The sequence below is a fragment of the Hipposideros armiger genome, unplaced genomic scaffold, assembly GCF_001890085.2.
Source record: "Hipposideros armiger isolate ML-2016 unplaced genomic scaffold, ASM189008v1 scaffold_477, whole genome shotgun sequence".
NCBI classification, from domain to species: Eukaryota; Metazoa; Chordata; class Mammalia; order Chiroptera; family Hipposideridae; genus Hipposideros; species Hipposideros armiger.
The window spans coordinates 944,732-967,824 of NW_017731827.1; the positions used below are offsets into that span (position 1 = coordinate 944,732).

The 23,093-nt window shown below is 47.4% G+C and overlaps 1 protein-coding gene across 2 annotated transcripts in view; it reads right to left on the reverse strand.

Moving 5' to 3' along the window:
- MUL1 (mitochondrial E3 ubiquitin protein ligase 1) overlaps positions 1-7,924 on the reverse strand; it is a 17,478-nt gene extending 9,554 nt beyond the window's left edge. The window contains exons 1-2 of one of the 2 annotated variants that reach the window (XM_019666722.1): positions 7,603-7,924; positions 7,380-7,513 (exon numbers count right to left, since the gene is read on the reverse strand). In XM_019666722.1, the coding sequence (XP_019522267.1) occupies positions 7,380-7,499 (120 nt within the window). In that variant the 5' untranslated portion in view covers positions 7,500-7,513; positions 7,603-7,924. Of the gene's footprint in view, positions 1-7,379 lie in introns of both variants that reach the window. The other variant, XM_019666720.1, reaches the window with a different exon arrangement.
- Positions 7,925-23,093: the final 15,169 nt, after the last annotated feature.

A 23,093-nucleotide genomic window follows, 5' to 3' on the forward strand; every position in this document is an offset into this window, starting at 1 on the left:
AACTCTGACCCCTGTGAACGCAGAAACCATCCTACTTGGTTGTGCATCTCCAGGCACAGAATCATTTAGCAGATGTTTGTTAGATAAATAAATGCCCATCAATGATACCAAACACCCTTTGTGCATTCCTGAAGCCCTGTGGGACCACCAGCATCAGATCCATCACCCGGCTGGAGTCTGCACGCCTAAGGCCCGGGTTAGAAATGGTGTCAGACTGGCCAAGTTGGTTCTGTTGTTATTTGCTCTTTAAATTTTTCCACATCCTGTTGTTTGCTTCTTGAATTTTTCCTTGTAACTCTGAATGAATGAAGATTCCAAAGCCCCACCTTCCAGCTCCTGCTCCCCCAGGATAAGCTGGGGACCTCAAAGCCTCAACCTGCAGTATGCAAAATCAGGGTATCACTGGGGACTCGACATGCTGACCGGCTTGAAAAACAGTGTGTCTATAACGCGTTCCTTCTTAGCCTCTCAGGCTCAAGGTGATAAAAGGTTAAGGGTGTAGGCTTTACGACCAGACCTTGGGAGCCTCGAGTAAACCACATAACCTATAAAAAAGGGGAACTATGGCCTCCCCTGATGGTCTGCCATCAGTCTTATAGAAACGATGCCTGTAAAGAACCTCACATCACCTGGCTCATGATGTGTGGCTGTAGTCAAAATGTAACCCCAGTGAGCCTCACTTTTCTCACTTGTAAAGGGGGGGGTAACATCCCCTTTGCAGGACCCCAAACATTAATGCATATAAAGTATCTAGCACAGACGTTCCAAACACCAGGCGCAGCTATTCCTGCCTAATGTGGTCCGCTTAGCACTAAGATGACTGAGCAGACGGGGTGACTTGGCAAAGAACTAAAATTCACAATAATCCCAAGGTCAGTTCAGCACTAACTTCCTATTTCTTCATCTCCCTGTCTTTCACACCCCACTCCCAGCCTGGGCCCCACGTATCAGTTCCGGCCCCACTCAACCCTCCTGGAGATGAGGCTCCTTAAAATGGAAGGTGGGAACTGCCACAGGTGAACAAGTATGGGACTCTCAGCCCCAAGACCGAGCGTGGACCTCAAATCCAAAACCTGGGTACCCATGTGTCCGTGTTCCCAACCAGTTGTCACGTCCTGAGGCAGGGACAGTGGGTTGATCTTGTATCCCCGGCAGCTGTTCGCAGGAACACTGGAGACAGAACAGCCTGCCCAGCATTTGAGTTGGACTCTGGTAGGGCAGGCCGCCTCCCCTCCTCTTCAATCACTTTGATCAGATTTACTCAGGAAATCTGTGCCAAGGGCTGAACTCTGGTAAATTACCACATAGCCCCCACCCCCACCACCCCACCACAGGGAGTTCATTCATCCTTTACTAAAACCTGGACCCTCTTACCAAATGCAGGAAGGAAAAAGGGGCAGATGCTTTCAAAGCACTCAGGTGATTCCCATTGGCCACGCTCTCACCCTGCCCCGTGCCCAAAGCACCTCTATGTAAAACCACGGTCTTTAACACCTCACTGGACAGAACTCAGCCCTGCCAAGTGGGTTCTCACTTCTGCCCATTCCTCCAGTGGCCCCCTACTAGTAACTTGGGGATCAAGTATCTTGTGGGGTGCTCCAATGACCACTGAGGGAATTAGCCGCACCGCTGGTGAGCAGGACAATTGGGGTCTTCGGGAACAACGTGGAGTTGAAATTCGGACCCACCACTTACTAGCAGTGTGCCCTCAGCCCAGTGGGCGTCCCCTCTGGGCTTTCCTCTTCTGTAAAATGCAGATACCATGAGAGCCCGCAGGAGTTTTGAGGATTGACTCACTTTGAAATTAAAGTTCAAAAGAGCATGTGCTGGTACAATACTCGATAAATGTTCGTTTCCTCCCCTGCTGGCCCCCAACCCCCCACCCAGGCCCTTTCTCTCACTGCCCTGCTGTGCAGGATGTCAGAATAGACTGCTTCAAAGATGCCTGTCTCAGCAAGGCCACGCGTGACCTACAGGCTGCCCTCCCGGATGGCCCTCTCGGGCTGGTCAGAGACTCCTCCCCCAGGCCCCAGTATCACCCACCATCTATGGGAGCCCCAGATCCCGCTGAAGAAGAGAACACGCACAGGCCTCAAGGTCTCCGGTTCACTCTGTCACGGTGGGATTCAAGTCCATCCCGGGGGTCCTCAGCCCAAGCAGTAAACTTACTGACAAAGCGAACACTTGGGTATAATGTGTTTATTGTAATTCGTGCTGCCCTCACTGGACACTGCATAGAACTGGTGTCAGCCCCCTGAGGGCATCCCCAGCGCCCCCGCACAAAGGAGGATCAGGAGATGAATGTTCAGAGCCAAGGAAGGCAGATAAAAAAGAGCTGTGGACATGACCACTGACTACTCAGAGGCGGCAAGCGAGGTCCCCCCCCTTCTCCTATACTCACAAACTCAAGAGGGGAAGTGAGGGGTGACCGGTCCCAAGGGATGATGCGATTACACCCATGGGATGTTAACTGCAGTGGGGGAGAGGGAGCTCAGAAGAGGCTCTGTGCTCAGGCTGCTGGCTGCTGGCTTGTCCTTGGCGAGGCGGCCGGGAGGTGGGGCAGCAGGTCCTTACTGCTTCCTGTGGGAGGTGAGCCCTTTCGCAGGGAAAACCAGGCCCACTCCTCAGACGCTCAAGGCAGGAGGCCCGCTCTGGCGGCCCCCCTTTAGGTCAGTGGAGACACCAGGGCGGCTGCAGCCAAGCTGCCCCGTCTTCATCACCGCTGAACCGACCCCCAATCCAATTGTCCCTTCAAGTGACTGCTCTTCATTCTGATCAGAGTCTATCCTTTTAGAGAAAAGACAGCTGCTGGAGTTCCCTTTCTTCTGTCCTGACATACACATGTACACATTTAGGAGGCAAGCCAGTAAGAGCGAAGGGACACAAGTGACATGTCCAGCCTGCCAGCTTTTTCCTGGGGTGTAAGCACAAGGAAGAAAGACCAGGCCAGAGTCTAGACAGAGGCAGCTCTGCGAGGCCTACACCGCACTCAGAGCTCNCAAGGGGACTGTGCATGGCTCTGGGCCCTTCAGTTCCCACATGATGTTGCTTCCCATCCTACAGATGTGAGGTCATTTGATGTCCACGGTAAGCCCGTGAGGTGGGCAGAGCAGAGAAGGGGTACTTTCCCATTGTACAGTGGGGGAAAGTGAGTCCCAGATGAAAACGATGAGCTGCCCAACTAGAGAGAGCCAGAACCGAGACCCCGGGTCTCCCAACAGCTGGGTGCTCTGTTCACTAGACCTGGTGGAGGGCAAATGAAATGAAGGTAAATCGGAAAGCCCAAGTTCAATCCCAGCTCCACCCCTTCCAACCTGTGTGACCTGAAGGCAGGCACTTCCCTCTCTGAGCCAGAATTCCTCTCAGCCATAAAATAGGGGTAATAGATCAGCCTCAAAGGGATATTGTGGGGATCAGATCAGGTGCCAATTGCATTACCAAGATAAGGGCAGAGGACAGCTCCAAGCAGCGAGGCCCACCGTCCAAAGCCCTCCAGGACTTGCAGGGGTGGACAGAAGGACCTCTTCTTCCCAGCAAAGGAACTGTCTCTGTAATAGCAAGAATAGAAGGGTGAGGCGCAGCCACAGCATGGCCACAGAGGCCCTCCCCACCCTCCCCTGCCAGGCCCTGGGCTGAGCAGGGGATGAGGAAGAGGGCAATCTGGTATGGTAGGGTAGGTGTCAGGCACGGGTGAGAAAGATGCGAGGAGAGACAGACTCACAGAAATAGACAGAAGCAGATAGAATAGCGTCGGAGAGAAAGACAGATCCACATGCAGAGGAAGAAACTCTTTCACACACTCAGAGGCAAGAGACACATGGGGTAGACAAGAGAAAGAACTGCCAAGAAAAGCAGTTGACAGTTCTGTCTCCTCCAAGAGGCAGCAGAGAAGGGGCCAAGGAGCTTGGCCCATAGGAGAGAGTGCAAAAGACAGGACGAAAGAGACGAGAACAACGAACGCAGGCCAGGCTGGGAGAGCCAGGATTTCACCCCTGAGAACAAGTTTCTGGGGAGAAAAGCAAAATCTATGCCGTACAGTTTTTTTAAGCACCCTTTACCAGCGTGAAGTCATTTGGGTATTTTANTGTATTTTCTGGGTTTCTCAAAACTTTCACATCTGCACCCAGCTTCCTGGTGAGTTGGGCAGAGAAAGGCACTGGAGAGAAAATTCCTGCTTCCTGCTTCTCCCCTTTCCAGGTTGCACCCAGCTGGACCTGGGATTAGCAGCCAAGGGTCCTCCTCAGGCTCTGCTCTCACCCCTTGGAGGCCTGTTCCCTAACCCTCAGGGAAGAGAACATTGCACAGGCCTTCCAAAAACACAACCTCAGTTTCTCCTTCAAGTCCTCCAGCCTGACTCAACCATAGGGGCATAGCGCCATCTGGAGGTCATAGTGGAGAATGCAGCATTAGGAGGGATCCCATCACCAGTCTCAGCCACCGGTGGGAGTGGGTGGGGAAGGAGTGGGAAGAAATAAAGATTATGAGCCAATTTATTGCAAGCATGTATATAGCCCCACCCTATGAAGCACCTTAAATATTAGGAAAGACTGAGGGGGTCAGAAGCCTGCAGTTTGGACAGTTTGGACATTAATATTAGTATGACCTCATTTGTCCCCCCTCCCCTCAGCCTAGAGAATATTCAGATTACAGATCTAAGGTGCTCGGCACTGTAACTGCTTAATAAGTGCTTGTTGCATTCAGCTGTGGCCCTGCAGAGTCATGGGCCAATCCTGGAGGAATCGGTTTCAGCTGCCTAATGTGAGTAAATGGCTCCGGCAGTGAAAGGCCAGAGCGGAGGGGCCGTGTTACTTCACTAGGCCTCTCTGACCAACGCCGGTGTCACTGGCTCAGCCTCACGTGCCCCATTCTTGGGGAAGGGAAGTGCCAGGTCCCTTGGCTGGCATGTGGGAAACAATGAGGCAGCTGCAGGGTAAGTGACTAATGAGCACTCCAGGGAGCAATTCAGGACATCGTACACAGAAGCTTATCCAAAATTGATAAGTTAACACTATCTAATTNCTCAATATGTATTTGTTGAGTAAATTACTGAATAAAAAAACACTTAGATATACTATATACCAGGCCTGTTAAACGCTAAACACTTTAAATGCATAAATCTATTTAATGTACAGTAGGTATTATCCCCAATTAGAGATAAGGAAACTGAAGCTCGGAGAGGTGAAATGACACCCCAGGTCACATAGCTGGTGACATATCCATCACATGATGGCCAGTTAGAATTTCCTTAAAAGGCAGGAGGAGGAATCTGAGCAGAAATACCAAGGGCGGAATCAAGCTTGAATGCATCTATTGTAACTCTGAGCAACTTAATTTATCTTAGTCTCAGTTTCCAAAACTGTAAAAGATGGCGAGAACAGTATCACAGAATTTTCATATAGATTAAATGAACCCTAAAGTATGAAACAGGGGTCGGCAAACTGCGGCTCACGAGACACATGGGGCTCTTTGGGTACATTCTGTCTCAAAAGTTTGCCAACCCCTGGAAGAGCCAATCCTGTCCCTCACAACAATTTAAAAATTATTCAAGAGCCACAAATATATTTTTACATAATCACCATTATGTGAATAATACCCTGTAAACATTTTATAAATGAAACTATGATAGTTTTATTTTCATTTTCTATTTTACTTCAGAGCCACAGTTGGTGAGCTGCACTTTGCTGACCCCTGGAGGCTCTTCCGTCTCAAAAGTCTGCCAACCCCTGGTATGAAAGAATTAGCCCAGAGGCTGGCACATAGTAGGCAATAAATATGCATTCCCATCACTATGAGAGATACGCAAGGATAAGACACAAACCCGTCTCTGGAAGTTCTGTAATCTGATCAAGAAAACAGAATTTAATATATTAGGAGTCCCAACTCTTTTTCCAGGAAGGGGCCATTTCATCCTCATTTAGGAACTAACTGGAAACGCTTTTAAGATCACCCAAAAATGGGTCCTGGAGAGGTCACTGCTTCAAAGAATCCCACATCCAGCCAACTTGCCGCCAACTTAATTTCTGCGTTTCGGAGTCAGAAAGTGAAGTAGTATCAGTTACACTCACAGCCAATCACTTCAGGAGCTACTTGGGTATTTAATTAGGTGAACAAAAGGGCAGCTGGAATCTCACTAGGATGCCATTCGCACCACAAATTCCTTGGTAACTTGCTTCAGTCCAGGCAGTGTCCAAAATTTCCCTCACAGCAGGGACTTCGCACATTTGTTTCTAAGCTCTCACTGAAAACAAACTGATAATGAAGTTGGCAGGTTCAGGAATCCAGCTTTCAAATACATGTTCAATTAAGCCCCTAATGGTTGTATTGTGAAATTTCAGCCAAAACAAATCCACAGACATTTATTGAGCATCTACCACTTGTCAAACACGGGGTTAGAGCCTAAAAGGAATGAAGAAAGATAAATAAGGGCCTGTCTCTAACGTAAATGAGGTTCATCTCTCGTGGGCCAAACAGTCACAATAAAGCATTCATGATGCGGCCAATCAGAAAAAAAAAAAAATCCTACCCTTGGAATCAAAAGATCTAAGTTTACGTTCCAACCTCACTAAGCTGTAAGACCTTTCCTCCCAGTCTCAATTTCTTGATTTGCAACCCGGAGGTAACTTTCATGCTCTCCACCTCAAAGAATTACTGTGAAGAAAAAAATAACACGGTGAGAATGTCTTATGTAAGCTGTAAAGTGCAGCTCAACGAGTCTTATTTTTAAAATAACTAAAATATGAAACGAGGAAGAGCCTGTAGAAGCAAGGAGCTGAGTAGCTACACAAATGGATCGAGTCCAGGGTTTCTGTACCGGCTGTTCCCTCTGTCTGAACTGCACTTCCCCAAGACACCTGCACAGTATCCCTCATCTCCTCCTGGGCTCTGTTCAAATGTCACCTTATTTAAAATAACCACCCGCTCTTTCTCCAGCTTCCCGTTTCCTCTCCTCCCTGCATGACTCTGTAGTATTTATCCCCATCTCTCATGCCATCTGCTCTACTTGTTCATTGTCTGTCTGGACGCAGCAGAACGGACTCTCCATGAGGGCAGGGACTTTACAGTCTGTTCTGCCCATACGATATTCCCCGTGCCTGGCGCGCAGCAGGTGTTCAATAAATATTTGTCCAATAAAGTAAGGAAGTCAAGATTCATTCTGAGTAATGGGAGGGACTGAGGAGAAAAGGAACCGTGAAGCAGGTATCACGAGACTGAATTCTGATCCTAGCTCCTCCATTTACTGGCTGGGTGACGCCTTCTCTGAGCTTGTTTCCTCTTTTGGGTCATTTTTGCCAGTGGAGTTGCCCAAAGGAGAACCGTGGGCTCATCGTTACCAGGGGCAGTGATGACCTGGCTGAGGCCAAGCCCGCTCCAGCACTGACCTTGAGCTCTCGGACGACCTGGGACTTCTGCCGATACACTGAGTACAGGAAGGCGGTGACGACAGAGCTGGTGCCCAGGAGGATGAACTGGCCCAGCGAGGGCCGCCCGCCGCTCTCCATGGCTGAGCCGAACCCTGCGTGCAGGAGGCAACGCCGACGTCAGGGCCTGCGACCCCCGCGACCCCGGCCCTCCACCGGGAGCGCACCCCCCGACGGCCCTTACCGGAAACTCAGAGCAAGTCGCCAGGCGATGACGCAGACGGCCGAACCGGAAGTGGGGGCGGGGAAAGAGCAGACCGGAAGGCGATGTTGCCAGGGTGCTCGCCGGGCTTCTGCGGCCTCCCTAGGGACAGGGCATCCCGAGCTGGGTGTCTCGAGTGTTTTGCTGGAGCCGAACTGAGTTGAGCGGTCGGTCCTCGCTCCTTGATCCTTTCGCCATCAACGCGAGGCGCACCGGCCGTAATTGGCTGGCCCTTGACTTCCTGATCTCGGTCCCGCTGATTTCCTGGGGTTACTGTGTCGCTTGATGGGTTGTTCGATGTCTCCTTACATAGATTGGGAGGAAAGATGAGAATCAATGTGTAGTAAGTACTTATGAGTATTAACACATTTAAGCTTCAGGGCAAACCTTGAGACTTGGATTGTATTCTTCCCCTCGAAGATGAGAAAACAGGCCAGAGCGGTTAGTCACTGCCAATGATTGCAAGAAAGGAATTTACCAGACTATAGAGCCCTTACATCCAAGAGAGTAGATTATATCACCAAAGTAGCCCCTTAATTTGCCATTACCTCATATAACATGTTGTTTATTAATTAGAGCTACATTTATTGAATGCCGTTTATGTGTCAAATACTGTGACAAAAAGTTTCACAGACATCATCCCGTTTAAGCCCCACAACACGACTATACAGCAGACTTCAGAGGCTGTTTTCCGACTTCTATAGCGATCTCTGTCCTAAAATAATCAAGAGATACCCAAAATCTTATCTAAAACATCAACCTGCAAAGCATGTATTCATCAAGCTATCTCCTACAGGTTCTGCTTTAAATTCTTGAAAAGACAGGAATGTACCCATTGGCTCAAACCAACGTATGTAAAATGCTCCCCAAAAGTAAAATCTCTTTAGTAAAGCAGCTGGCTATCCCTGACATTTTTCAACCCTATTCCTTAAGTAGGCTTAGAATCAAACAAGAATTATTTCCTACACATATGAACATGGGGTTAGAATCTCCAGATTGTCAATACCCCCAGATAGCTTTGCTGATTTTCAATCCAAGGGATGATCAGGAATTTGTTACACACACACACACACACACACTTGAGATCTATAATTTTTTAATGGAACTTGTCAAAAAGTTTGATAACGTATTGGCAAAGCTGTGGGGACATAGATTCCTATCTATTGCTCATGGGTATAAAATTGGACACACTATAAAGAACAATTAGGCAATGCTGATCAAGATTAAAAGTACCCACACCATTGACCTAGCAATTCCACTTCTAGAAATTCTTCCTACATAAAGACTCACACAGGTGAACATGACAAATTTACAAGATTATTCACTGCACCATTGCTTTTAATAACAAAAGAATGAAAACAACCTACACGTTATCAATAGTGAATTGGTTACATAAATTTTTAAAATATGTATATATGAGCATAGTGAAGTAAAACTGCAAAACTGTTTGAGGATGAGCCCATTTATTTTTAAAAGGAGGGAGAAGAATATGTATATTTGCATATTTATAAAAGGGCTTATAAAAAGCTGATCATATTGATTGTTTCCATAGAAGGGAATTGGGTGGCTAGAGAACAGTGACTGTTTACCCTTTTGTACTTTTTGAGTGTGAAAGTATGGCATATTTCAAATTAACAAAACTTGAATTAAAAAAAAAAGAGGAAGATGAAAAAAAAATAGGAAGATAAACACACCAGTCACTCAATAACCAATAATTACAAGGGTTCCCTGCATCCCAGGCTCTGGGTTAGGCGCTAGGCTGTTAAACAGCCAGGATCTGCCCTCTGCCTGTTTAGGGTCTTGTGGAGAACAAGGGACAGTTATCTATTGTCCCAGACCCACTGAAGTTAGGGCAAGCAAAGTGCCTAGGCAGGTAGTGTTGCAGTTTACTCCCTTCACTAGAAAAGGGATTTGAGTTCTGTAAGCAGAATGGAGGGGTGGAGTAGCAGGATGGGAGTGGGGAAGACTTTACCTGCAGGGGGAACAAAGCGAGCAAAAGTGCAAAGCTAACCAAGAGGTGACTGGTATAGCCTAAGCCCAGGACTTGTGCCAGAGAGTAGGGAGCAAGTAATTGGACAGGAAGGTTGGGGTCAAATCCTGTAGGTCCCTAAAGGCCAAGCAAAAATTTTACACTTCGTCATCTGGGGGATGGGATGTCATAAAGCTGAGAGCAAGCAGGCCATGATCTAATCTGTTTTGTTTTTTTTAATCATCTAAATTCTTGTATTCTTAGACCATAGCAGGGAAAGAACAAGAAAGGGGCCATAAAATCAAAGACCAGTGGCATGTCCCCACTGCTAAGGGTTCTTGCTTATGGGTTCTGACGATTTGGGGAGCCCTCTTGTTTTACTGGCATATCTTGTTTCATTGTGCTTCATTTTATTGCACTTGACAGATGTTTCATATTTTACAAATTGAAGGCAAGACCCTTCACAGCAGAAAGATTACGACATGTTTTATTGCGATAACCTGCTTTATTGCGGTGGTCTGGAACCGAACCCGCAATATCTCTGAGGTGGACCTCTATTCTCCAGGCCCTTTTATGGATTCCTTGGGAGCTTGTTAAAAGGCCATAACTCTTAAATGACACAGTTTGGTTTTAACTAACCCCACCACTTTTGGCCAAATGCGGAAATCCTTCATTAGCCATGCTGAGCACGGTCCTATCGGGACATTTCGAAACTTACATCATGTGGACCTTGTTAGGAGTGATGAGGGATGGGCAATTTCAGCGCAGCCAGATGTCCCCAGGGGACCATTCTCAGTTCAGAACGTCTGTCCTCACCGAACGACAAATGAAACATCAGGCTCTCAATTCGAGAAAGTGAGGTAAGTCTTCCCAGGAACAGCGGCAGTCGAGACTGCAGTGGATACTCTTAACCACAAGGAGGCGCCAGGAGCACAAAATGCAGAAGGCAAAAAGGGAGGAAGGGCGTAGGGCCTAGGGAAGCGGGAGATGAAGGATGGAGAGGGTCTGGAGATTTAAGGGAAGCGCTGAGGCTAACTGTGGGCCCAGTTCATCCTCAGGTTTGCTATCTGCCAGCAGGTCCTGTAACCATCGCCTGTTACTACCTTTACCTCCAGCCTCACCTGTGACATGTAGGATCCTCCCCACCCCCACGCCCGCACACACCACTTAGTTATTAACAGCACCTGTTGGTCAGTGGCAGGCTCTGGTGCCCTGGATGTTGGGAAAGGGTGAATTAGGATAGGCCTCTGAGTCAGGCGCCCTGAGTCCTAAATCAGCTCTGCCCCTTACTAGCTGTGTGACCTCTGGCAAGCCCCAGCACCTTCCCAAGCCGGTTTCCCATCTGTAAAATGGCAACATTGAAGTAGATGATTCCCCAGGTGTCTTCCAGCTGGGATTCTAGTCAAGCTGCTTGAAAATAGGAGATTAAAATGTTCTCCCCAGATACTGGGAAAACCACTTCACTGTTCTGAGCCCTCGTCTTCTCAGCTGGAAAAAGGGGAAAAGTCCCTGTTTCTGCACTGACTGCCCTCGGCTCAGTTAAGCTGATGGATGGGAAATTGCTGTAGGCATGTTAGGAATTCTTTTATTATTTGTGTTCTTGGCTTGCAAAACATAGGCAAGGAAGTGGATGGATTTGAACAATTGTTTTTAACCAGTTAAATCAGTTCAGCATCATTTGGTAGGGTCATTTTGTAGTTTCTGGGAAAAACAATGTTTACCGTAGTCACAAGATAAAGAAATGTTTAATAATAAAACTGTGGCTGAATGGCAAATGAGTAATACAGAGGCATAAATAACACAGAAGCTCAGAGGAAGAAAACAACATCGCTATGGGCTTCTACGGTTAGGGAATAACAGTGGTAGTAGCATTTACTGAACCCTTACTATGTGCCAGGCACTAAGCTGAGCATTTCACATACTGAATCATAAATCTTTTTTTTTAAAGATTTTATTGGGGAATTGGGGGAGGGGAACAGACAAGTTGCTGTCGTTTAGTTCTTCAGTCTAGTTGTGGAGGATGTTGCTTCACTGGCCCAAGTTGGCACCATCATTGCGCTCTTCCCAGGCGAGGCAGATCAGTCGCTGGCTTCTGAACAGCTGCTCACTGCGGCTGCTGGCCACTCACACTGGCTGCCGGCTACACATGGTAGCTTATGGCAGCCCACTGCAGCAGGGGACTGCAGCCTACACCGTCGCCTGCAACCCACCACAGCCCAGCTCCAGGTCGAGCTGTTGTTCAGCATCTTAGCTGTAGAGGGCAGTGTCACTGGCCCTCATATGTGGGATCCGAACCGGGACCCTCTGGCATCCCAAGCCAGCTCTTAACCAACGTGCCATTCGACCAGCCCTGAATCATAAATCTTTGATTTGAAGCAACTTTGGGGGTCATTCTACCACACCTGCAATTATATACTTAAGTGTGTAATTCTTCATTTAAGCTCCATCTCCTCTGCTGAATGCTAAGCTGAATGAGCTCAGGAGTTGTATCTGTCTTGTTAACTGCTGCATTCTCAGTATTTAGCCCAGCACCTAGTATATAGTATGTGCTCAATAAATATTTGTTGACTAAATAAATGGATGCATGGACAACCCCATTCCAAACTCACTCCCAATAGGAGACACCCCTCTGCATTGACTCAGAGAGGGACATCCGCCTTTGCCTGAGCGATTCCCTTGGTGGAGAGCGCACTACCCTTCCAAGGAATCTCTGGTCTGGCACTTTGCCTTCTTGGTCCTGGTTCTGCCATCCTGTGCCTTTGTCCATCCTGAGGAAGAAGCTGGATATGGAGCCCTTCTGCCCATCTCAGTAACTTCCTTTGAGTTCTGCCAATGATGAGCCCACCTAACTTTGATGGAAGGAAGAAACATGGTGTCTAGAAAGATGGGAAGACGAATGGAATGGAACTCAGACTGGAGATACTGGAGAGGAAGGGATAAATGTAGGATCTTCTGGGGGACCATGTACTGCAGGGAGGTGGGCCTTGGCCTAACCCCCAGCCAATCATGGTGGTCCTGTTCTCCTTGCCAGGGATTGGCTTAGGAATGAGCATGTGACTCAGTTTGGCCAATGAGCTAGGAGGGAAGGTCTGCTGAGAGCGGTTAGGGAAGTCTTAAGAAGCGCAAACTGAAAGAGATGGTCCTTTTTTGCCTCTGACCAATGTATCTAGAGGTGATGCAACTGTTGAAGCCATGTTGCTGCCACCAAGACCAACACATGGAGAAGGGCGAAGCTAAGAGAATAATGGGGAAGTGGAGCCAGAGCTTTGACCAAACTGTGCCTGAAGACACTAAATGCTTGAACTTTTGTCAATGATCTGTAATCCCAATGAATTGACTATTGGTAAGTACCATCACCAAGAGCATCCTAACAGAAACATAGATTAAAAACAAACAAAACAAAACAAAACAAAAAAACTAGCTGCATTAATAAGGGCTCTTTCAGTGACAAGTGCAGAAGCCCAACTGTAACGTACTTAAGCAAAATGTAGAACATGTTGGTTCAAATAACTGAAAAGTTCAGGGTTGGCTGGATCCAGAGTCTCAAATCATGTGGAGCACGAGCCCCAGGATCTCCAGGACTCCTCAGAGTCATCCCTGACACACCCCCACCCCCATATGGCCCCCTGCTCTTTTCCAGGCAGACCCTCGCGATGCTCCCCAGACAGGACCTGCCACTTTTCAGTTCTGTGGCCACCAGTCAGTCACTTAAGACCTTTGAGCCTCCGTTTCCCCATCTGCTCAATGTTTACCATGTACAAATAGCTCCCAAGAACACATACATTAAGGAAACTTTATGTCGAAACATAGCTAATATTTACTGAGTGCTTATTCTATGCCAAATCCTTTGCATGCCTTATCTAATCAAATCCTTGTGATAACCTGTGGCAGAGACAGCTAATTATACCCCAATATTGGTTCCATCCATTCTTTCCTGTTAATAAAACCTCTTATTATTAGGTGGGCACATAAAAACTACATTTCCCAGACCTTCTTGCAGAGGTACAACCACGCGATTAGGTTCTGGACAAAAGGGAAGAAAAGGAAGTGCCACATCAAACTGCTAGGGAATGTTCTTAAAGGGAAAGAGGCACATCTTCCTGTACTCCCTTCTTTCTTCCTGCTGGGTGGAATTCAGTCAAGATAGCTGGAGCTCCAGCAGCCATCTTGGATCAAGAGGTAGAAGCCAGGTGTTGAGGATGGCAGAGTGAAAAGATAAAGGGAGCTTGGATCTCCAAGTAGCTATGAAGCCACACTGCACTTCCTACATTTTTAATAGAGAAATGAACTTTTGTCTTTTTTAAGTCATAGCTGTTTTTGTTTTATTGTTACTCCGAACTGTGACCCTAACTCCCCTGTACAAGCTGCCCCTACCCACTTCCCTCTCTTAGTTTTCTCCAGAGCACTTAGTACCATCTAATGTACTATAATATTTTGCATGTTTATCATTGGTCTGCCATAAATGTAAGCTCCCAGGGGCAGAGATTGCCTATGTTTTGTCCACTTCCACATCCCCAGCTCTTCAATAGTGCCTGACACATAGTAGATGCTCCATAAATATTTGTTGAATGGATGACGCGAAGGACAACCAGCCCTGAAGGTAATGGAACATTACGATGTTACAGATGAAGCTGCTGAGACTCAGAGAGGGCCACACAGCTAAGAAGTGATGGAGCCTGGATATGAAGTGAACCCACGCTCTCAAACACTAAGCTGCCACCCAGTGCAGAGAAGCCCCTCAAAATTCCTCTAACAAGATCCATACTCTGCCTCTAATGGGATAAGCTGCACTTCAGGAACGAAATGTGAGCAGGAGTGTGAGGCCAAGAGGAACCTCTGAGGCTTATCTCCTAATGAGTATTGGGAATATAGAAGAGGGGAAGCTCATGTTTCCTTGATTCTAAGACACACCATCAGTTTAAATGGGAGTAGGGAAAGAGACAAATATATACACCAACCGTAAGACATATCCTAATTTCAGAAACATAATGGGAGACATGTGCATCTTCCATGGAGGCCATGCCTTTGAGAAACTTGTTAAGGGACTTTTCTTAACTCTGCCTCAAATGGATATACTTTGGCCAATCTTGTCCATAGAAGGACCTAAAACAAAGCTGAGTTGTTTGATTTCCACCCCTCACCTACATCTCAGCCCGCGTTCACCGCTCCCTTCCTTCCTGCACCTTGTGCACGCCTCTTTCTTTCGAGCTGCTGTGTAATCTTATCTCCTCTAAGATTCTAGGCTGGAGAGTGAGGATCACGTCCAAAATCATGTCCTATTGGCCTCTGAGGCCCCAGCACAGGGTCTGGCATATAGTAGGCTCTTGGTGAATGTTTACTGAGGGAATGCATGAGTGAATCAATGAGCAAATAAATGGATGAATGGGTGAATGGTGATGCCTACTGGTCAGGCCGTCAGCCCCCAGGGTGTGTGTGTGTGTGTGTGTGTGTGTGTTCCCATGTATGCCCCTGGTAGAACCCAAGCAAGTCTCCAGGGATTAGAGCATCAAAGAAGAGAGAGGCAGAAGCCCAACCTCCTTCCAAGCACCGGGAGGGGCGGGGGAGGGGGGGGGGAAGCACTGGTTATGTGACCTTGTAGAAAAGAGCTGCTTTTCCATTGCAGGAGGGGGCCAGCCTCTGACCCTGTTATGGCCCAAAACCTCAGTGTCTCATCAATTCTGGGAGGAAACCAGGTGCTGCTAACCTCACCGTCTCCCTCCCCAGCTCACAGGCAGGAAGAAGGCAAGACACATTTTCTCCCAAAAATATGCAGAACGGCAGTTGCCATGAGCACGAGGAGCCTCATGTTACTTGACATCCTTTTTTTTTAGAAGTTCAGTTGCCACGGTAACAAAATTCTGTTTGCCAGACTGAAGATGAATCTGGCTCAAATCTGAGGGAGATGAGCTCTTTCTAGACATCTCCTGGAGTGTCAGGGCGGGACCAAGCCTTCCACCTCAGGACTCAATAAACATCAAAGAATTAGATGGAATTGCAGCGAAGCAGCCTACGGGGGGGGGGGGNGGAATGGCTGATGGAAGGGGAGGGCAGCTGCCACCACCCTGCCTGGGTTGGGGGGCTGCCCAATGCCTTCCTCAAAGCCACCCCAGGCACTGTCAACACTGCCTGCCACCTAGGTGACAAGCACTTTCAAACACCAGTTACTGTTGCTGGTGGCACATATCTCAAGAACAGACAAACACACCATAGCCCAAACAACAGATGTTCATTCAAAATATACAGGTTTGAACTGCACAGGTCCACTTATACGTGGATTTTTTTCAATAAATATAGAGTCGGCCCTCTGTATCCCCAGGTTTCGCATCTGAGGATGCAACCAATCACAAGCAGTATTTTCCATCTGCAGTTGGGAATCTATGTATGCGAAGGGCCGATTTCAGTTATACGTGGATTTTTTACTGCACTGGGGGTTGGCACCCCTAACCCCACGTTGCTCAAGGGTCAACTGTATTTATTGAGCATCTACTGATAGTCATGAATAATCCTAGGCACTGGGAATAAAGATAAAAATCCTCCTGGAAGAGTCTAAATCCTGTCCTAAAGAAGACAGATGATAAATAGAGAAGAAAATATGGTTTATCAGAAGGTGAGGTGGGTTGGTGTCTAATCCATATGGAATGTGTGAATATGTTACATGGCAAAAGGGATTTTGCAGATGGACTAAAGTTAAGGGTCTTGAGATGAGAGTATTATCCTGGGTTACCCAGGTGGGTCCAAGGTAATGCAAGGGTCTTCCTAAGAGGGAGGCAGGGGGTCAGAGACAGAAGATGCTACACGGCCGGCTTTAAAGATGGAGGTAAGGACTGCGGGCCTAGGAATTTAGGCAGCCTCTAGTAGGTAGAAAAGTCAAGGAAACAGATTCCTCCCTGGAGCCTTTGAAAGAAATACAGCCCTGTGGACCTGTTTTAGACTTCTGACCTCCAGGATTGTAAGATCATAAATTTGTGTTGTTTTAAACCACTGTTTGTGGTCATTTGTCACAGTGACAATGGGAAACTAACACAGATGGTGACAAGTGTCAATGGAGAAAAATACAGCAGAGAGTGAGGGCAGAGAGTGCTGGTACAGGGGTGGGGAGGTGGTAATTTTAAATGGGGTGGTCAGCAAGCTGCTCTGAGAAGATGCCATTTGAACAAAGATGTGAAGAAAGGGATGAGGGGACCTGTGGGTGTCTGAAGAACTTTCCTAGCTGAGGGAATAGCCAGTGTGAGGACTCAGGTGGGAGTGGCCCGGCCTGTTAGCAGAACCTCTGAGGCGAGTGTGGAGTGATCACACCCAGGGGAAGAATAACAGGAGATGAAGTCAGCTAGGCCGAGGGGCAGCTCATTTGAGGCCTCGTAGGCCATGGGGAGTACCATAGACTGAATGTTTGTGTCCCCACAAAAGTCATGTGTTCAAACTTAACCCCCAAAGTGATGATTTAGGAGGTGGAGCCTTCGGGAGGTGATTAGGTCATTAGAGAAGCGCCCCCATGAATCCTTCATGAAAGAGACCCCAGAGAGCTCCTCCCGCTGGGAGAAGGCAGCCGTCTGTGAACCAGGAAGCAGGCCCTCGCCAGACACTGAATCTGCCTGTACCTTAATCTTGGACTTCCCTGCCTCCAAAGCTGTGAGAAAGAAATGTCTGTTGTTTATAAGCCACCCAGTCTGTGGCATTTTATTATAGCAGCCCGAGCAGACTATGACAAGGAGCCACTGAAGGGTTTTGTGTAGGGGAAGGACATGATTGGACTTACCTGCTAAAAGGGTCTCCATTATGAGAATACACTGAGTATTCTCCCAGGGCACAGGGAGGGAAAGCAGTGAGGAGGCTGCTGCATCCATCCAGGTGACAGGTGAAAGTGGTTGGACCAGGGTGGGAGCAGTGGACTTGGTGAGAAGGGGTCAGATCCTGGATATACTCACAGGTGGAGCTGACATGAATGGGTTCAGGTTGGTTAAGAGTGTAAGGAAAACAGGAGTCAAAATTGATGCTAAAGTCCTTGACCTGAGTAACTGGGAGGCTGGCATGGCCATCCCTGGTTTGGTCATTTTGATTATGAGAAGTTTATTTGACCTCCAAGTGGAGGGTAGGAAAGAGTCTAGAATTCAGAGGAGAGGTCCAGTCTAAAGATAGAACCTGGAGGTCATTAGCTTATAAGATGCTATAAGAGCTGAGAGCATGGACAAGATCATCAAGCAAGTGTGGGGGCACGCCAACATCTCAAGGTCAAGGAGATAAGCAGAACTCAGCAAAGGAGCTTGAGATGAGTGGCCACGGAGAGAGGAGGACACCAAGTAAAGACGTAAAAGAAGTGTGTTCAGGAGGAAGGGGTGGTCACCTGTACCAAATGCTGCTGGGAGCTCAGGACGAGGAGCACTGAGAACTCATCAGTGGATTTAGCAGCTTGGAGGTCATCAGTGACCTTAAGAAGTGCAATGAAGTGCCAAGGATGGATGTGAGCAGGTATCCAAGAGAGCGAGACAGAAGAAACTGAGCTCAAAAAGCAAAGAGCACTGTTTCGAGGTTTGCTAGAAAGAAAAGCAGAGAAATAGGCAGCGACTGAAGAGAGAATGTAAGATCAAGAGAGGGTGTTATTTTGCTTTTGTGCGTTTTTGCCTTGTATGATGGGAGAAGTACAGCATGTATAAATGCTATGCTAATTGGAAAATGATCCAAAGGAGAGGAGGCGGGAAATGATGACACAGAGGAAAGCGCAGGGGCTCTCTGAAGTGATAGCCTTGAGGAAGTGAGTGGGGACAGCTCCCAGCTCCAGAGGAAAGGCTGGCCGTCAACCCACAGCAGCAAGAGGGAGGCAGTGCACGAGTATTAACACAGATGCAGGTGGGCGAGTGGATGCGCTGCTGAGTCTGGGGAGGTTCTCTCCTTTTTGCCCCAATTTTCTTGAGGAAGTAGGAAGCAAGAGCTTTAGCTGAGAATGAAAACAAGGAAGGAGGCATGGGGGTTTGAAGAGAGAGGAGGAGGTGCGAAATCATCATGTAGGAGAGAGAAGGGGTGAATGGACTGGGGAAATACAGCACAATTGCCTGGCAGTCTAAGGGTTTACTTGAGATGAGTGGTGGTGAATGTAGAGTGAGCTGTGGTGTCTGTCTTTCTCCAGCCAGGCTGAGCTGCATGGGTACAGACATGGAGTAGGTGGGCAGTTGGATGAAACAAGATTTGGGATTTTGCTCAGGTTGGTAAAATAAACTGGGGGGAAAGCAATGCACTTAAGGGGCTTGTGGGAGGCAGAATAATGGCCGCCCCTCCAAAGACATCAACTTCCTAATCCCTGGAATCTCTGAATATAAATATTAAATGACCTAGTAAATGGGAATTAGAATTAAGGCTGCAGATAGAATTAAGGTTGGTAATCAGTTAACCATGAAATGGGGAGATTGTCTTGTATGGTCCAGATAGGCCCAATGTTATCCCAGGGGTCCTTATAGGTGGTGGAGGAAGGCAGAAAAGAACCAGAGAAAATGGCAGCATGAGGACAACTCAGCCCAACGTTGCTGACTTGAAGATGGAGGAAGGGTCAGTGAGCCAAAGAACACGGGTGGCCTCTAGGAGCTGGAAAGGCTAAGACACAGATTCTCTCCTAGAGCCTCCAGAAGGAACATGGCAGTTTGACGTCAGCCCAGCGAGACCCATTTCACACTCTTACCTCCAGAATTGGAAGAGAATAAACTTGTGTTGTTTTAAGCCATTCAGCTTGTGGCGATTTGTTATAGCAGCAGTAGGAAACTAACACTGGGATACATGCAAGGAAATCATGGGACTTCAGTTGAGCGAGGAGGGAAATGAGCTTTGAGAAGGATGACAAGGTAGTCAGGCCCGTGAAGTGGGGGGCCAGGTGGAGTCAAAGAATTGTTGGAGACGGAGCACCAGCAGGTAAATTCTTACACTATGGGAGGCTTTACACTGACATTAGGAAGGGGGTGCGGTCATCGGTCATGGCAAGGTCAAAGGTATGAGAATGGGAAATGGTGCTGTGATGGGGGGGAAGACAGGCTCCTCAGAGGATGAAGGAGGGCATCGGAGTGTTGGGGGATCATTTTTACGGATATTGAAATCAGCAAGAATTAAGCTGGCGTGATACAGCAGAGAACGGCCAGCCAGGAATTAAAATCTTCAGGAAAGAAGGCCCGGGGGAGGAGGGGGGGCGGTGCTGGAAGATGACTGCAGCAGAGAGGAGTAGTCCAGTGACATGGGAGATTTTAGGGAGGAAAAGAGAGATTTTGGTTTGTGAGCAACATTGGGGAATAACAAGGACATCTAGCCCTCTGTGGGTCCAGTCGTGGAAGGGGTGTGAGAAGGCTGCAGGAAAGCATTGCATGGAGCTATCCTGCTCACCTCGTCTCCAAATGCCTCCCAACGAGCCACTCTCCCAGCACTCACACCCTGGCGGACTCCCCTCCCCCACTGGATCAGCAGAATGTGGCAGAGAACACGCAGTGACTTCTGAGACTAATCCTAAAAGGCTTTGCCTCTTCCATTTTGGCCCGTTGGCTCGTTCACGCTAGGGAAAGTCAGCCACCAAGCCATAATGACGCTCAAGCAGCCCCATAAGGAGAAACTGAGGCCTCAGCCAACAGCCAGCACCACCTTGCCAGGCACGTGGGTGACCCCTGCCCCAGTGGGTCCTGCAGATGACCACAGTCCCAGCCAATATCTGATGGAAACCTCAGGAGGGACCCCAAAAACTCCAGAGCTGAGCCACTCCCCAATTCCTATTCCAAACAGACCCACAGAAACCATGAGAGGTAATGAAATGATTATTGTTGTTTTCAACCACTAAGTTTGGGGTGATTTGGTACATGGATAACTAAGACACTGGCTGTTTTTTGTTTTTTTTTTTTAGTAGTCCCTCCCTTGGCAACACCTCTAAGTTTCAAGTGAAATGACCCTCAGGCACACTTGACTAAATTAGGAGCCCTTTTCACAGCACTCTGTTCTGCGTACCATACAATTAGATAATTATTTGCACAATAGTTTGTTTAATGTATATTCCTGTGACACACATCCCTCTCCTAGACAGGACCATAGCCCCAGAGGAAAGGGACCCTATATGCCTTGCTCTTCTCTGTATGCTATGCCTGTCACATATCAAGTGTTCAGAAATCATTTGTTGAATGGCTGATTGAGTGAATAAAGAGTGACCATACATGGTTAGATTACGGGGTCACGTGGAGGGATTCATGTTGAGATCAGGGTCAGTACAAACGGAAGCCAACCTCCAAATCCCCTCCTCTGGCCCTGTCTTTGCTCCTACCTGCCCTAGCTTAGGGCCTGGGAAGCTGCAGGTGTCTCCTCTTACCTGTCTCATTCCTGAGACCCAGCTATACCCTCGTACGCAGTGTAGACCGTTCCGTTTGTTATGCAAACCTGATTTTGCTTTGAGCTGGACTATAATTTGATGGATGCACCAAGAGCTTATCTCTCGAATACAGGTGCATTGAAAGTAACATTTTCATCCATCATCTTTGCTCATCTCCTCCATCGATATCACTCAGTGCTTGGGCATCTGACTGTAGACTAATGCTATTCTGAAGGCTCCTTATGCTTAAAATCCTTCAGAATGAAAAGCAAATTTTGTCCCATTCCTCTTTTCTTTATTCCTTAGTCACAAATACACAATTTTTCCACACCAAACCGATTTTAGTTACTGCTTGGCCATTTACTAGCTGTGTGGTCTTAGAGAAGTTATTTAACCTCTCTGAGCTTCATCTCAGTTCCCTCGTCCGTAAAATGGGAATTAATAGTTCCTACCTTGCAAAAGTATTGTGAGCACTGGCTATGATAAAGGAAAATGTTTTGCATGATGCCTGGCACATAGTAAGCTTTAAGTAAATACTGGTTTCTTATTGTTAGAAATCAATAGTGCCAAATGAATTAGAAATGAATGCAGCTTTGAGTAAATCTGCAGCAGAATTTTGGATGTTCGTGAGTATTCTAGAGCCAACATAGACTCTTCTTTTTTTTTTTTTACTCATTCAAAATTGACACATTTTATTAGACACTATCAAAAAAAACATTTAAAATATTACCACCTATCTCATCAGAAAAGTCTTTAAGCACTGGGAAGCTGTCAAGCTCACAGTTCTCATATATTTCCATTTATTCAAATCTTCTTTAATATCTCTCAGCAATGACTTATAGTTTTTTCAATATAGAGATCTTTCATATTTCCTTTATATTTAAATTCCTTTATATGTATTTGTAAGCTGAATAGAGACTCTTCTTTTTTTTTTTAGATATGCTATCTTTTTTTTTTTTTTAAAGATTTTTATTGGGGACTTGGGGGAGGGGAACAGCGCTGGGGAATTGGGGGAAGGAGAACAGACAAGTTGCTGTCGTTTTGTTCTTCAATCTAGTTGTGGAGGACGTTGCTTCACTGGCCCAAGTTGGCACCATCATTGCGCTCTTCCCGTGCGAGGCACATCAGTCGCCGGCTTCTGGACGGCCGCTCACGCTGGCTGCTGGCCGCTCACGCTGGCTGCTGGCTACATACGGTAGCCCGTGACAACCCACTGCCACAGGGGCTGCAGCCTACGCCGTCGCAGGCGACTCACGGCAGCCCAGCTCCAGGTTGAGCTGTTGTTCAGCATTTTAGCTGTGGAGGGCAGTGTCACTGGCCGTCATATGTGGGATCCGAACCGGGGCACTCTGGCGTCCCAAGCCAGCTCTTAACCAATGCACCACTCGGCCGGCCCGAGACTCTTCTTTAAAAAAAAAAAAATGTGCACATAAATGTATCCCAATCTAGCACCAAAAGGCAGGCGCGCGAGCGCGCACACACACACAGGCTTTCTAGCAACCAGCCTGGTGTGGAGCAGGTGAAGGGCAGGGCCAGCAACTCCTTGGTATGAAGGTCAGTCTCTCCCCAACCTCCACTCCTGCTTCCATAACCTCTGTTGAGAACCTTTCCCACTTACTCAAAGCCCCAACTGACTCAAAGGTTGTTTCTATCTGTGGGCTCAGCATTCGGGTGACATTGTAATTTGCACATAAGTGGGGGTTTATGATGTGCTATTTTTCAGACTTATTGGACTAGAGGCTCCCAGTCCTACGTCTCCATTTTCCTGTCACACACACACACACACACACACACACACACACACACACACATACACACTCCCCTATAACTGAGATACACATTTACACGATAAGTCACGGCTCATCTCTATTCATCACTTATATAATCATTTACAACCACCTGGATATTAAGAAAATTGTACTTTCAGAGCATTGAAAACCTTGCCCAAATGTCTCTTAACGAAACATTTCCCAGCCTTCAAGAGAAGCATTGTACCAATTGCTATCTACATTTTTCAGAGAGGAAAGCAGGCAGCCCAAGGACACAAAATGAGTCACTGTCGGAAGTGAGACTTTAAAAAAAACAACACAAAAGTGTATGTGCTGTCCTTTAAGAATAATATAGTGACCTGCCGTCAATGAGGGATTTGCTCTAAGCTGTTTTTCCTGTAGTGGAAAGGATGAA